The 16,405-nt window shown below is 44.3% G+C and overlaps 1 protein-coding gene across 9 annotated transcripts in view; it reads left to right on the forward strand.

Annotated features, from left to right (window-relative positions):
- ATP9B (ATPase phospholipid transporting 9B) overlaps positions 1-16,405 on the forward strand; it is a 199,372-nt gene that overhangs the window by 36,916 nt on the left and 146,051 nt on the right. For 6 of the 9 annotated variants that reach the window (XR_013332332.1, XR_013332333.1, XM_077752699.1 and 3 more), the window contains one exon: positions 9,681-9,739. The exons of the other annotated variants lie outside the window; for them this stretch is intronic. Coding sequence is in view for 4 of the 6 variants with exons in the window: in XM_077752699.1 (XP_077608825.1) it covers positions 9,681-9,739 (59 nt within the window). In the remaining 2 variants the exon portion in view is untranslated. The remainder of the gene's footprint in view (positions 1-9,680; positions 9,740-16,405) is intronic. 9 annotated transcript variants of the gene reach the window in all.

Here is a 16,405-nt window from a genome sequence, read left to right on the forward strand (position 1 = left end):
GGGGGGCACTGCTTAGTAGGTGTGACGCGTCCGTCTGTGGTGAGGGAAGGGTGTTTGAGCTTGACAGAGAGGGTCCCACAACGTCGTGAATGTACCCCATGCCGCTCCAGTATTCACTGTCCGATGGCTGCTTTTATGTCAGCGTCACTCAAACATAGTGAAAAGTGTTAGGTGTTTTATACTTCGGTGGTACTCGAACTCAGAAGACCTTGGAAATAGTTGTCAGTGGGTTTATTTCAAATACAAATGGAGAGTTACCTTTTTAAACAGAATTGACGATTGTTGGTCATGTTTGAAAGGACATCTTACAGGCAGACGATGCGGCTATCTGTGACTTCCTCATCTGTCGTCTGTGTCAGGCACGTCCCCCATTTGCACAGCCGTCCCCGAGGTAGGTTGGTGTTCTCCCCGTTTTCCAGGGGAAGGACCTGAAGCTCCTGCCCAGTGAGCTGCCCCCAGTCCCTGTGGATTCGGGGAGCGCCTGCTGGCACCCAGACCACCCCGACTCCACGTCCACTGCTCTGTCCGGTGTGGCACATTGCTCTGTGGCTCAGTCTGATGCAGATGATTGATCAGTAAAATCTAGGTTGTAGAAAATGGATGTATGTGCTCGTTGACTATAGTCTGAAACTTGTTTTCTCGTGAAGAGTATTCTCTGCTCATCTCCTTAATTTCTCACATTTATAGGTTGTCTGTTCTTTGAACGGCATCGATGGCCCCTTCCTCACGTGACTTGCTGTGTGTTGTCATGTCGTATTTACAGTACTGGAACTTCTTATGCTTGGAGTTCATGAGCACGTTCTTGTAGAAATACTCTGGGAAAATGTTCGTTGCTGTATTTTTTCTTTTTGAAAAGGAAAGCCATGTTCACCCTTAAGTCTGCTCAGACCCCAAGGCGGCTTTGTTAGAAGCAGAGAGTACTTTTACTGGTGCGTGAGCCCGTCGACACTGGGTGATGTTTAGTTAGCTCCACCGTTTGTTGCTTGAGAAGCTGTCCTGTCATATGGGAACTTCCCATGTCTGTTGCTGCTCCGTTCTTGGCTTTCTCCTTTTTTGTGACTGCTTTATTATTCATTATTATCTCCTAATGGATAGCATCAGAGTTGAGGAGGAGAAAATAAAATTGTTGGCGGCTTTTACAAAAATCCCTGATGAGGAATTTGACTTGTGGGGTCATTCCTTTTGGAATCTTGGGATCAATGCAATTTTTTTTTTTTTTTTTTTTTTAACCTTTTGCTCCAGAGAGGTGTATGAATTGCATACTCGGCTATAATTATTACCTTGGCTGGTTCACAATTCAGATCCGAATACTTGCTGAGTACTCACTGTCTGTTAGGCACTGTGATCCCCTCTGGGGATTCAAATACGAGTGAGTCTCTGGACTGTGTTTTTGAAGAGCTCCTGCAGTATTCTAGCAGCTAGGATAAACTCAGAGGTGTTTGTTTGCTTGGTTTTGTTTTAATCAGCCATCACATCTCAGTAGGACTGTATCATGTCACCCACTATTAATGTGTATTCCAGATTTCACCCCTAAAGCTAATGTGGGACCGTAGATTTAGAAATGACCTGGAATTAAGCCTGTGCTATACGGCTCCTCCGTACAGTTGGTGGTGACTGGTCTCCAGTGATTCTTGGCTGTTTCTTGTATTGGTCATGACGTTCTGTTGTTTAACTTGTTTCTCCAGTATTCAGACACATGAAAGAGAGAAGGAATCTGTTGTCTTTGAACTTGTGTACGTTATCTGTGTGTGCAGATGTGGGAGAGAACCCTCACCTACTTATGTTTTTCTTGTGTTCCGGTTCCCTTGCCAGGAAGCTTGACCCACCAAGACCATGTTCTTAATTCCAGGTATTTTAGCATCTTTGATTTGTTTTGTCAACACGGTTGTCACATACGTGTTAACATTCTTAGTGGTTTTTTTTACATAAAAAATTATGAAATCTCTCATTGGAATTTTATCATCTTTTAATGAGACTTACTGTTTGTGAGTAATATTTCCTTGAAACATCCCTCTTTCACAGTCCCTCTTTTGTGCATTTTACATTGTCTGTGGGTGAATCACACTTCCCCACGGAAACCCTAACGTGTAACTGGCTTCGTGAGTTTTTGCGTATTCCACTTGGCAAGAAGGATTCCCTTTTGTGATAGTCATGTCTTCAGAGAGTTGGTCTTTTCTGAAATAGTAATTCTCAAATGTTGGCTGAATTTTCCCATCAGAAACTGCTTAGGGACTGATGAACTCAGAAGTCACCTGAGTGGATTGCTGCGGCCAGTGCCCAGAGAGCCATTAGTGACTTTCTTTCTCTCAGTCACGTGGCATCCTCCCTTGTTCCCCCACTGTCATGATGTTGCAGATCAAGTAGAAGAGTAGATCTTTCCTCGCAGGGTTGGAGCGTGCTCAGTGTTTCCCATTTGTCTTGGGCGGTCTTCTTCAGTGTCTGTGGTCTGAGCAGTCTTTGGAAAGTATCCATTCAGGAATGTTCCGGATACGTTATTACATGTATATCATCTAGTAGTGGCTCTTGATCTGTCGATTCATTGTGGTAGGTCTTCATAGGTCATCTTAGGTCATCATAGGCCATCGTAGGTCTTTGTAGGTCTTCCTAGGCTGTCGTAGGCTGTGGTAGGTCTTTGTAGGTCTTCATAGGCCGTCATAGGCCATGGTAGGTCTTTGTAGGCCATCGTAGGCTGGGCAGTTCTCTGTGACTGTACTAGGGGGACGTGGCTCTGCACTGGGTGGATGCGTGTCTGCATGGGGGGACGTAGGTCTTCAAGAGCAGATGTGTAGTAGCTTCGGGACCAGATGTGCACAACCCATCCTATCTTCTCAGCTCATCCCGGGAGGATCTGTGTGAATTCATTTCTTCATGACATACATACACTCTGTGTCGTTTATTGTGCTGTTTGGAGATTAGGGTCTGGAACATGTGGAAGTGACAAGAAACACCGTCCGGGGCGGCGGCCCTGTCCTAGGTGGGTGTCGGTGCGCGTGTCCGCCAGCACCCTGCCCCCTCTCTCTGGCGACCGCTCTGTCCTGGGGTCGCCTTTACTGCTGGGCTCTCTGCCCGGTGTTCATATGGCTCTTTTCCCCGAAGGTACCTAGGGTGTTGGCACCTGGTGGGAGCTCAGACGATGGGATGATTTAAGTAAATGAGGGATTTCCAGATCAATGTGAACAGTTCTAAGCCTGCTGTTGTCACACCCATGCAGGGAGGGTGCCCTTGTGCCCGCACGCCCCTTGGCCCAGCGTCCTTGCTCACATCAGATACAACGTGGTTTTTAACTTGCCAACTCGATTGTGAGAAATACTCTACTTGTGACTTGCTTGCTGCTCACCTCTTCACATTTCATTGTTTATTGTCATCTTTATGAAGTTTACTCGTCTTCACACATCCCTTCTATTTTTTCATAATTTCTCCAAGAGAAGCTTTTCACATGACAGATATTTTCATCTTGTTTGACTTGTACTTTTTATCTTTTTCCTTAAAATTTTTTTTAATGTTTATTTATTTTTGAGAGAAAGAGAGACAGAGAGTGTGAGCAGGGGAGGGGCAAAGAAAGAGGGAGACACAGAATCTGAAGCAGCTCCAGGCTCCGAGCTGTCAGCACAGAGCCGGACACAGGGGTTCAAACCCACGAACTGTGAGGTCATGACCTGAGCTGAAGTTGGATGCTTAACTGACTGGGCCATCCAGGCGCCCTTATCTTTCTCTGTTAGATGTAGATAAATTTATAACTTTTATATATGCAAATCCTGTGTTTTCCTTTGTGGTTTTTAGTTTAATCGTAGAAAGGCCTTTCAACCCCAGTGTAGGTGAGTATTTTAATTTTCCTGCAGTGTTTGTGTGTTTGCATTTTTCATAGCTGACTGACATTTCCCTCCATTTACAATTTTACATTTCAGGTGTGTATTCCATGGAGAAGGGACCTGTCTTCTTTCTTCCTTTCTTTTTTTTAACCACAAGTGGTTAGTTAGTTTCTTTAAAACCAGTTTTTAATTAAAGTTCTTCTTCCAGGGGGGCCTGGGTGGCTCAGTTGGTTAAATGTCCGATTCTTTATTTCATTTCAGGTTATGATCTCACTGTTCATGGGAATGAGCCCCACATCAGGCTCTGTGCTGACAGTGTGGAGCCTGCTTGGGATTCTCTCTCTCCCCCTTTTCTGCCCCTCCCCTTTTCTCTCTCTCTCTCGAAATAAATAAATACACTTAAAAAAATATAAAGTTCTTTTTTCAGACCTTTTAGAAATGCGTCAGATTTCTTTGGGCCCTGTTCTTTGCCTGTTTTCTCCAGACTCATCCAGACCCCTGTGCCAGCTCCATTCCCATTATTTATTTATTTATTTATTTATTATTATTTTTAAATGTTTTTTAAGTTTTATTTTTGAGAGAGAGAGAGAGAGAGAGAGAGAGACAGCGTGAGCAGGGGAGGGGCAGAGAGAGAGGGAGTCACAGAATCTGAAACAGGCTCCAGGCGCTGAGCTGTCAGCACAGAGCCCGACGCAGGGTTCGAACCCACGAACCATGAGATCATGACCTGAGCTGAAATCGGATGCTAAACTGAGCTACCCAGGCACCCCATTCCCGTTTTAAATAATGCTCCTTTTCAGCACATTCTGGGGTCTTAGGATCTTTCCCTTACTCCCTCTATCCCTCCCTCCATCAATTATTTTTCTTTTTCATTATTTGGAGATTTTCTTTCTGCTCACGAATTAGACCAGTGGCATCGAAACCTCATGAATAGGCCTGTGGTTGCTTACAGTCCGCACCTGTGGCTTCTCTTGTACTGAGGCCTGAAGTTAGTGTCCACACTGGGAGTATTTGTGCAGCAAGAAACTACCATAGGATTATCGAAAAGCTAGAGGACATGAGAGACGATGGATGATTTTGACCCATATTTAGGTCATATCCCTTTCAATAGAACTTAACCATACAGAGTCATGGAGGGCATTGGGATATTCACGTATACGGAGGCCTGTGACAGGGGCAGCTTGTTTTTTGTAAAGTTTCTGGTTTTCGTGATTGAGAGTCTTACAACTTGTTAATTATCAACCGATCGTGTTAATAGTATTTTGTATTATATCATTTGGTGGATGTGTAAAATGTCTTTCTAACCACAGAAAACAGAGGTTGGATATTTCTCTTACGCAAACACCAGCAGACCAAGGCTTTGAAGTATCTTGTCTGTACTAAGACCATATAATTTTCATTTGTATGTCATTTAATAAAATATTTAGTATTGAGATGCTTACTAAATTCTTTAAACCCTTGTACTTTCCTATAAAATCTTTATTTAGTGAATGTGGTCAGTTGCTGTTGATACTTATTTCTGCATTTGCTTTGGACGAGACGTGTGCCCTGGGTGGCTGTAAGTCTGTGCGCTTGGTCTCTTTGGGCAATTCTGGACTCTTCACTGGTAATGACATGGCTGCTAGAGACTGTTTTATGTTTTTGTGTTTTTTTTTTTTTTAATTTATGAGAGAGAGAGAGAGAGCAAGCGCGTGAGCTGGGGAGGGGCAGAGAGAGAGAGTGGGACACAGAACCTGAAATAGGCTCCAGGCTCTGAGCTGTCAGCACAGAGCCCGACGCGGGCTGCAAGCCACAAACCATGAGATCATGACCTGAGCCGCAGTCGGACACTTAACTGACTGAGCCCCCTGGGCGCCCCTGCTAGAGATTTTTGGATCGTGAGGTCATTTTGGAAGCAGTCTAATGCGGAACGTTCAGTGTTTCGTCTTACCACGGTATTCCATTATTTCCATATTCTTTCTGAAGCTGTCCAGTATTTTTTTTACTGATAGAATAAGAAAAAAATATGATGGTGTTTATCTTGAGCATGTTAGTTTTTATTTTTATTTTTTTTTAATTCAGGCCACTCTTTCCAGCTGCTTTCGGGGGGCTGGTTTTCCAGCTCCCCCCATCTCCGTCCTCTCTCCATGAGCAGAAACACCTCCCTGCCCTCCACAGCCCCTGTCTCCCCCAAATCACCTCTCTGCTCCGCGCACCTGCTGAGTTCTGTGATTCAAGTTGTGCACACTGTTGTGTTACTCCTCGAGTCTGTTTTCTAGGTGTGCGTGATGGTTTGGTGGCGATCTGGCTGCACTCAGAGACAAAAGATGCGAACAGACTTCCAGACTGTTCTGCCGTCTTGGCCCCTCCCCAACTTTTTTTTATTGCTTAAGAACGTTTTTTTAAAACTATTTTGATTCTTACTGGCAAAAGTTTAAGAGGCAGCATTTGTTACTTTCAGCAAGATGCTCTCTAACCCTCACCCCAAAACAGTGTTTCCTAGGCCGTAACTAACACAGCTCCTGCCGTGATGGATTTTCTCTCCCTGTGCTTTCTGTGTGCTCACTGGGGTGCAAGGTTCCCGAGGGTAGGGCGTTGCCCGTTTTGTTGCCACGTTTGTCCCCAGCCGGTGTTGCTGGCAGGACATCTCCTGGCCTGAGTGCATGGTACCTCCCAGGCCCGCAGCGCCCCTGCACCCCACCTTCCACAGCAGTCCCCAGGGGGCCTCCGTGCCCCAAGGGCCCCCCAGTCTGAACAGAGCCCCATGTGCTCCGGGACTGGCTTCGTGGGGCCTTTGTCTGTGTTCCTGTCACTTCCCTGGGATGCTCTTCAGCACCCCGGGACTTGGCACATCTGTGCCTCGAGCTTCTGGCCACAGACACCCCCAGGTGGGCCGGGCTCTTCTCCGGGCGCCTCTCCCTCTGAGGCCCCTGTCACATGGTGGGGGTTTCAACCAGAGCTCGAGGCGAGCGAGGTGGTCACCCTTTCTGTCTCTCCAGTCCCTCCTCTGCACGCCCAAGTCCAGCTGGTTTTCAGATTCCTTGGGCTTACACCTCTGCACTGTCCGCGGCCCCTGTAACACTCTAGGTGATGAATTCTGATTTATCAGGTTTTCTTTTATGACTGTGCTTTTAGTTCCCTGTCTGAGAACTCTTGGCCTGACTCAAGTTCACAAAGGTTTTCTGTTTCTCCTGTGTTTCTCCTTCTAGAAGGATTTGCATTATGTGTATCCATTTTGAGTAGACTCTGCTGGCACCAGGTGTGCACGCAGGGGCTTTCTTTGCATGTGGCTAGCAGATGTTTCTCGCACAGCTCACTGAAAAGGCGACCTTCGTCACACTGCAGTGCCTTCTACTTTGGTCAGAAATCAGTTGTATTTTGTGTTTGGGTTTGTTTCTGGATTCTCTTTCTCTCTCTCTTCCACTCCATCCATTTGTCTATATGCTAACATCACTCTTTTTTGAGGACTGTTTCTTTAGAATAAAACTTGAAGTCAGGTGGTGTTTTCCTTTCAACTTTGTTTTTCATTTTCAAAGTTGTTTGTCTGGTCTAGGTCCTTTGTATTTTGAAGTGACTTTTGGAATCAGCTTGCCCATTTCTATAACAGTGCCTGCTGGGATTTTGATTGGGATTGCATTGAATCTATAGGTAAATTTAAGGAAGAATTAATGTCTTATTGATACCAAAACCCCCGCTGTTCTTGAAGAAAGAGAACAGAAGGCTGTGAGTTCATGTGGCCGAGGCTGTGCAGGAGGTACAGACCTTCCCCTGCACACAGATGAGAATGCCCAGAGGACCAAGAGCTGCCGAACAGTGTGGCGAATTCTTCACTGTTAGGAAGATGCACTGCGAGCCAACACAGGGGCGGGTGGCCCTACCGATTTGACCTGATAGCCTGTCCTTTTTTGTGTTTGTTGTCTTATTCACGTGAGAATTTCTGCACTGCATTTTACCATCACCTGTTTGCCTTAAACATGTCCTTGCAAGTAAGTTCCAGAGAAATGAATAAAAGTCACTATATAATGCCTAAAAATTAAAGGCTATTAAATATAAATTGTGTCTGTGACATGACAGAACAGTACCTCTTTCTCAGAAAAGTAAGACCGTGATCAGAGTCAGAAAAGGATATATTTTCTGTTTCAAAGTGTTTAAAAATTATTTACTATGCTTATTACATCTTACGATTATAGCTGTTTCTCTCCTTTTTAAATGGGTTGATTACAGAGAATATAGAAAAACGGAAGGAAAAGTGAAATGGATAGTAGGAGAGAAAATAAAACTAAGTGATAAGACAGGAATTCTATTGAGTAATACTCAAAAATAATGAGATCAATACAGTATCTTTACTGCCTGGTGCGTAGCTGTAGAAACCATGATATTGGGAGTACAGACAAGAAGTTTGAAGGGGCCAAATGAAAAAATAATTCAAATAGACATTCTCCTGTAATTATACTTTCTGGCTATTAGGAGACATACTTACCAGTTATGAAGATATCTGAAGATTTGTTTCACAGTAATTCTCAAGAATAGTAGTGCTCTATTTTATTTTATTTTTTTAAATAAAAGATGCCAGAATTGTCTTTTTTAAAAAAATATTTATTTAGTTTTGAGAGACCAAGCATTCAAGTGGGGAATGGGCAGAGCAGAGAGAAAGAGAGAATCCCAAACAGGCTCCACGCTGTCAGCACAGAGCTTGGCCTGGGGCTTGATTTCACAAACTGAGATTGTGATCTGAACTGAAGTCGGATGCTCAACTGAGTCACCCAGGCGCCCCCAAATATTGCTGTTTTATAAGATGAATAAAATATAGTTCCCCCAATAGTTCCATGCCTTATGTGCTTATTGTATAATTGAGGAACATAGAAAAATAAAATATTTACAAAACTTTTTGATATCCTCAAAACACCTCTTTCGGAACAGTTTTGGTACTCTTGAAACTGAGCTGTTTTTAAGAAGTATTTAGAAAATAAGCTTGTAGTAGATTGAACGTGGTCTGAAAGCCCGTGGTGGGACAGGGAATGTGTTTTTGATAATGTGATGTGGGCTTACCTGTTGTCCCGTTAGCTTTCAGAGTGAACTGAATGTGAAGACATATGCCCTGCCCCATGTAATAAACGGTGGTCGCAGAAAGGTACACATAGATCCACAAGGCCGTTGGTAGTTCTGAAGGGAGACTCACAGAGGAGGGGCGAGGAGGGAGGGGAGGGTTCAGAGTGTAGGGAGAGAGTCAGCATCTGTCAGTGTTGTTTCTAACGTAGAAACAAATTACGTATCCAGCACTTCATCTCCTCTGTATGATGTTAGCGTTCTGTTAGAGTCTTATGTGTTAAGTTTTGTAGATTATTCTTGCACACTAGATGTGATCTAGATGATGTAAGAATTTACACACTAATCATGTGGAAGAATCACTGTTTGTAATAAAGCTGTTAACATATCAGTATCAGTCACTGGTCCTGACTGTGATTTGATACATCGTTTTCCTTACCTCTGTCCTGTCAGTTCTGTGTCCCCAGTGCCGCTCCCAGTGCTAATACAAGGGTACTTCTTCCTGTCCTCCACTCATGAAGTCATGTGGCTGCTGCTCCGCTCGTCACTCCTGGACCCAGACCTGAAATAATGGCGGATTTGGGAAGAACCATCCACTTGGAGCTGTCTCCCGTGCCCCACGTCTTTATTGGGGGCAGTTAACTATTTGTAGTCGGGAGCTAAGAGAAGTCAGTTTTTATTGACTGTGTCTCTGTGTAATCAATTTACTTTGAAAGTATAACTACAGATAAATTTCTAGTGTTTTTCCCCCCAAAAGTTATTTCTGAAGTGTTATTTGTCGATTGAAACTTAAACTCGGTGTGCTGTTGTTCCCTTGAGTTGATTATACTTCTTCTTTTTTTTAAGGTAAAGTGCAAGTTAAGAGTTCAGACATACAAGTTGGAGACCTCATCATAGTGGAAAAGGTCGATGCATTTTTAATATATTTTAGACATGTGTATGCCAGTGATTAACATTTAGCCTGATTGCAGTAACTTTGAATCTAAAGGAAATTGTATGAGACAGTTATTTTAAATCTTAACATCTTTGTATAAGATATGACATACATGAAAAAAATCTAGTCCGATTTGCTCTAGTACATTTCATCGTCTGCAGGTGAAGTCATATTTTGTCTAAAATAAGATGTGTGTTAATTGCTTATCATATTATCAGAATGATTTCATTTAATGAAAGAATTAGAACCTATTTTATAATAGAATGTGTTTCATTTTCTAAAACCTCCTATTATAGATAGATATATTACACATAAGAATTGGATATTAATTCTTACAGTTTAGAATTTACCTTAAAGAAGGGAGGGTAAATGGAAGTCAGAGAATATTGGAAAGAAATGGCCTGGGTCCATGGAGGCAGAAGCCTCTCAGAAAGCCCATCAGAATCGGGCAGAAGCCACCAGGCGGGCTGTCTACTTGTGGGGGACGGCGGGGGGGATGCTTCTGCCCACACCCACTTCCCTGAGGAACAGCTACCCAGTGGGGACAGTCTCTTTTTTTTTTTTTTTAAAGGCTCTAGAACAACTTTTAAAAATGTGTCGTATAAAAAGTGGTAACAAGGCCTCTTACAAGAGTAGTTCGGGCCTTGGTGCCAGCGCGCACGCAGGCCACGTATCCGCCTGAGCCATGCTGTGAGGGGTTTAGTACAGGAAGGCCTTTCTTCTCAATACCAACATGGGCTTTCTCTTGCTGCTTTCATCTATACATAGGCCACGGTTTTAGGTATGTTTGTTCGATTTTACAAAATGGGATAAAATCGAACATGCTGATTTGCAGCTTGTTTATATAGCATTGGGTTGTATGGACGTTGTAAGTTACTAGCTTCTGATCCCTGGTTAGCTATTCACATGGTGTCTTTGTTCTCCTCTTATGAAGTGCTGTGTGAATGTCCTGATACATACACCTCTCTGTGCTTCTGTAGGAGAAACGCTGACGAGAGATGGCTGAGCCGAATGAGAGGCAGACGCCAGTGTTCGTTACCTCATGCTTTCTGTGGTTATGAACCTGGGTCCTTGCTGCGGGTCCCTCTCATGGCTGTAGTCAGCGAGGTGGCCATCACTCCAGCTCATGGGGGCTTGTGGGCAGGGTCAGGGCCTTGCTTCCAAGAGCTTTGGGCTGGGGGCCTCTTTTATTCCTGACCACAGGGTGCGAGGGCTGGGGGCCTCCACAGGGCAGCTCCCGGTGGCCCGCCAGGACAGAGTGGGATGCCAGCAGCATGGACTCGCGGGCTGGGACCTGGTGCCAGCAGGCACACCCATCACCTCTTGTTTCCCTTTCAAGAGGCTACGTGGTGTTGACGGTGGTGTTTGAAGAGTGGATAGAGTCTGTGGATCAGGGAGCGCTGCTTGGCCTCACATTCTTCCCTCTTCATTTCCTTTGCTCTCTTGGTTACTCACGTTCTCCTTCCCTTTGCTGCCGGGTCTGAGGGAGTGCTGTGCTCTTCAGTGCTCCTGGTTTTACTGAGTAACATGAGTCCTTCTTGGCCGTGTTGTGTGTAGCTCATCTCTTCAGCCTTGTAGGTGGGTGTGAGAGGTAGCCGTCTAGGTCAGTGTCGGCGTGTCCCCCAGAGCTGCTCCTGGCCTCGCAGCTGTAGTCTCCATCTGTGAGAGACGGGTGTGGGCCGTGGCCGACGCCCAGGTAGACGTTGTACTGAAACGTGGTAGGTGTCCATTTTTCGTTTTCTTGCTCCAGCATCCACGGGAGAGCCGTGCGGGGGTCGCTCCAGGACTAGGTTGGTATGATATGTGCGTGTGTATACAGTCCCCACCCTTCCGTGATGCTTACAGGTCGGTCCCAGAGCTAGAGGAAGGACTCCTGAAATATTTCGGTAACCTTTAGGAACTGTTGGACACTAAACTGTAAGGCAGTACCTGTACCAGACTTACGTTTTTAACGTTGACAATTTTACACCCATTTTCATATAAAAATTTTCCACATATTTTAGTTACCTAAGAAATTGAATATTTAGAAACTTGAGACATAATTTCTTGTAATTACTATGAAATGATACATTTTTAGTAGTGAATTTATACTTGTTAAAACAAGTTTGTGGGTTTGTAGGGATAAAAGTTTTTGTCTCACTGACTGACATAACCATCTTACGGAAATAGTAGTGATACTATAGCAAATGGTTTTGTCTTTCTACTTTTTATTTAAGGAACCTGGAAACAGCTATCACTAATCAGAAAAGTTATTTCTCTGCTATTTGACCATATTGCTACCTAGAAATGAATCCTTGGATACTTCCATGGTGGATTTTATGTTGGACGGTCGCTCTTCTAATTCTGCATCTGAATGTGGAATTAAAATTAGCGTACGAACGGTCATCGTATGGACACTGGAGGTCTGCTGACCGAATGTGGACCAGGGCTGTAGGTGCTGAGAGTTGTGCAGCCCCTGGCACAGTGGGAGAGGGGACACGTGGGCTTCAGTGTCAGAGGGGTCTGGGTGTGAACTCCCAGTTCTCCAGCCTCAAACCCCAGAGGAGAAACAGCTCTTTGACGCGCATTTGGGCAGTGCTGGGCTGTACCCATTCAGAGTCACGGTCGAGTTATGCACACAGGGCAGAGGAAGAAAATCCGAAGGTTGTCTCCCAGCTGAACGAGGAACCTTCCTAACAAGTATGTAAAATTTTAGACAGACACGTCAATTTAAATATTAATACTTGAGGAATGTGCCAAGTAGAGTAACTGAAGCAAGAGACTTTTAGAAGTTAAAGATTATCCAGGTCCTCACGCGGCTCTGAGATCCGAGTGTCTGGGAAGGGCCCAGAGCACACAAGCAGGGTTGAAGGTGACAGTGTGGTTGAACCTTCATTTCTCAGCCAAAACGAGCAAGAGAAGAATACCTTCCTTTTTAACCGCTGGATTGAAAGACCATTTCTTTATCCTATTTTTTAAAGGTAATGCAATTTAATACATATTTTACACAATTTTAATAACTATCACAGTGTATGTTTTAATACCCAGAACAAACAGGACAAAAACTGTGCAGAGAGAGACCGTCTGAGATGCTGTAAATAAACTACGCTGGGCTCCTCTGAACAGGGTCCAGGTGACACATGAGAAGGCAGGAAGTTGGAGACGGAAAGTGAATACCGGAGGAAGCAAACAGAAAACAGATCATAAAATGCAGACTTCTTGGCAGCATGTCACTAATTACCTTTATTGTGAAGAGTCTAAATACACGAATGGATGGATGACGCAGAGTGGACGAAGAAAGGAGGCCCAGCCATGTGCCTCTCACAATGAATTCAAATCCAGTGACACAGGTGGGGTACAAGGAGGTCAAAGGATGGAAAAAATATGCATCACATAAAGTTAATCAAAAGTAGGAGGCGCTGAGTTAACATCTACTGCAGGATAGCTCAGAGTAAGGAAAATTATTAGAGGTGGAAAGACGCCACATAACATTAGCAGTTATCCATTAGGAAGATGAGGTGACCCTGAATTTGTACTCTCTAGGTGACAGAACCCCAGAATACACAAATCAGAAATTGTCGGACTTGAACAAAGGAAATAGATCCACGGTTCTGAGCGAGAACTTGGGCCCCACTCCCAGAGTGCTGGATAGAAGTGCGGGGCTGAACATCAGCAGTGATCGAGAAGCTCCCTGCTGAGTCCGCCAGCAACACCTAACTGACAGGTGCAGGCCACTCCAGCAAACAGAACATGTACCAAGTTAAAGCCTATTGACAAAACAGGCCGCAAGAAACTGAAAAGATTTTGAAATCATACAGTGTGTTGTTTCATTACAGTAGAATCAAACTAGAAATTATTAACAGAAAGACAACAGAACTCTAAAATGTATGAAAAGTAAACAGTGCACTTTAATTATGGGATGTAGGTATCTCGGAAACAAAATACTTACAACTGCATGAAAGTGGAAATACAATAGTCAAAATACACGGAATGCATGTACGGCATTGCTGAGAGGGGGGATTTCGTAGTCGTCAGCACCTACATTAGAAGGGAGTCAAGGTCTCAAATTAATCGTCTAAGTCCCAGGCTCAGGAGACTAGAAGAGCAAAATTAAACCAATGTACGCAGAAGGAAGGGAACTAATAAAGATAAGAGCAGATCAATGAAACAAAATAGGAAGACAAGATAGTAAATCAGTGAAAGTAAAAGCTGGTTCTTCTAGATAAAATAATAAAATTGATAAGCCTCTCCTAGGAGTGATAAAAATGAAGAGCAGTGACCCAAATCACCCATCTCCACAGTGACATGAGGGACGTTACTACTGAGCCCACGCCATTGAAAGGGTAATTAAGGGTTCCTACCAACAGCTGTATACTCATCACACCAGCTTAGATGAAATGGGCCAATTCTTCCAAAATCACAAACTATGAAAACAGAATGGAATAGGTAATATGATGGTTCTACAAACAGTAAGGAAGTGGAATTGGTAATTTAAAACCTCTAAGAAGGGGTTGCCTGGCTGGTCCAGTTGGAAGAGCATCTGAGTCTTGATCTTGGGGCTGTAAAGATTACTTAAATAAATAAAACTTAAAAAAAATAAAAATGACATTAACATCAGTGTTTCAGTGACTGCAGTGAGGACCAGGAGCAAATGAGGTGACGGTGCATTGAGGCTGGCACCGAGGAATACAGAATGCACGTCATACTGGTAATGAGCAGCATTTGTTAAAAAATAAAATGAAATCTCTGAGAAGGAAATCTCTAAGTCCAGATGTTTTCACTGAAGAATTCCTTGAAACTTTTAAAGAAGACTTAGCATCATTTTTACACAGTAGTTTCTAGAAAACAGTTGAGGATAGATGGAGCACTACGCAGCTTATTTTAGGAGTCCGGGGTTATCTTCACACCAACAAAAGAAAAAGACAGTACAGCAAAAGATTTAGCAGAGTGGCAAATTATAAGATCACCACTCACATACCAATCCCATTTCCAGTGCGTGGAAACTGAAATTAAAAACAAAGTAGTTTTCTAATAAATCACCACTATGAAAACTAAATCTTTCTTAGGTATGCTGAAAATAGCAGTGTGTTCATGAAAGTAATCAAAGACACCATGGTTTTAGATTGGAACGTTTGTTTTCCTAAAATTGAATATAGGTTTATATAATTCCCGTTAAAATTTCAGCAAGATTTCGTTTTTTTTGTTTTCATTTTTTTATACAAAATAAGCTTATTCTAGAACCCATTTGTGAAGGCTGAGACAGCAGAGCAATCTTGCCAAGAGAGTCCAGGGAGAAGGTCACTGCCTAGCACAGCATGTAAGAAGGGGAGGAGCAAAGCTCAGTGGAACGTTCCAGAGAACCCAGAAATGGAGACACCCAAAATGCTCAAGTGATTTTTGACAAAGTACAAAACCACTTAAAATGGAGAAAGGTCGGCCTTTTAACAAAAGGCTGGAACTAGTGGACACCCAGGGCTTATTAAAACCCGTTCTAAATGTTACACTTCGTACAGATACTAACTAAAAAATGGATCATGAATTTAAGTGAAAAATGTATAAGTGTAAAACTTGGAAAAAAACATGGGAGAAAATATTCCGAATCTAGGGTAAGAAACTGGTTCTTAGACTTGACACCAAAAGCATGATGCAGAAAAGAAAAAAACTGATAAATTGCATCTCGTTAAAATCATGTGTTTGTGCTGGTGAATATAATGAAATTTGTGTATCTAGGGTACGTGAGAGCCCAGCAGTGCAAAGGATCACGTGACAAAGCGAACAAAAGGTGTCAGAGGTGTGTCTCCAAAGCTTACAGCTGGAGAGGAGCGGGTGACGGACGCCCCGCGGCGCCAGTGCTCTGCGCTGCAGGTTGAAGCCCGGGGGCCTCCCTGCGCACAGGGCCGGTGGCTCCAGTGCGCTGGCGGTGAAGGCAGTGGGTCACGCCCACCTTTCTGGCGGGAACATCAAGTGTTACACTTACTCTAGGAAGTCCTTGGACGGTCCTGAGAAGTCGGGTATGCGGCGTCGTACGGCCCCGCAGTTGAGGTCCTGGGCCTCTTCCCCCAGAGCAGTGTTAGTTTAAGGCAGCACGAGAGGCCACACGTGACGGCTCGGGCCTGCGTCGCTCATAGTCGCCTGCGGCCGCAGAGCAGAGCCCCTGGGCGGGTGGCGTCGGAGGAGCACTTGTGCATCCCACGGGGTCACTCGTCTTAAGACACAGGGGCCTCTGCTCCGGCGCTGGCCCGGTCTTGAAGGGAGCGAGAAGTACAAAGTACCGTGACCGTTTGACATTATCTGGCTTATTCGTGAGTGCTTCGCAGAAAATACAACAGGGCCAGGGAATAAAGAGTCATGGCCTGAAAGTGAAATTAAGGAGGAGAAAATCCATTACAATAGCGTTTAAAAATACGTACAAATAAAATTATTCTTAAGAATAAACTTGGCAGGGGCACCGGGGTGGCTTCGTCAGTTGAACATCCAACTTTTGATCTCAGCTCAGGTCGTGACCCCAGGGTCATGAGACCGAGCCCTGAGTTTGGGCTTTGCCCGGACAGCACAGAGCCTGTTTGGGGTTCTCTCCCACCTCCCTCCCTCCCTTTCTCCCTCTCTCCCTCTCTCTCTCCCTCTCTCCCTCTCTCTCTCCCTCTCTCCCTCTCTCCCT

Source organism: Crocuta crocuta, unplaced genomic scaffold (assembly GCF_008692635.1).
Source record: "Crocuta crocuta isolate KB4526 unplaced genomic scaffold, BGI_CrCroc_1.0 scaffold101, whole genome shotgun sequence".
In the NCBI taxonomy this organism is placed as follows: domain Eukaryota; kingdom Metazoa; phylum Chordata; class Mammalia; order Carnivora; family Hyaenidae; genus Crocuta; species Crocuta crocuta.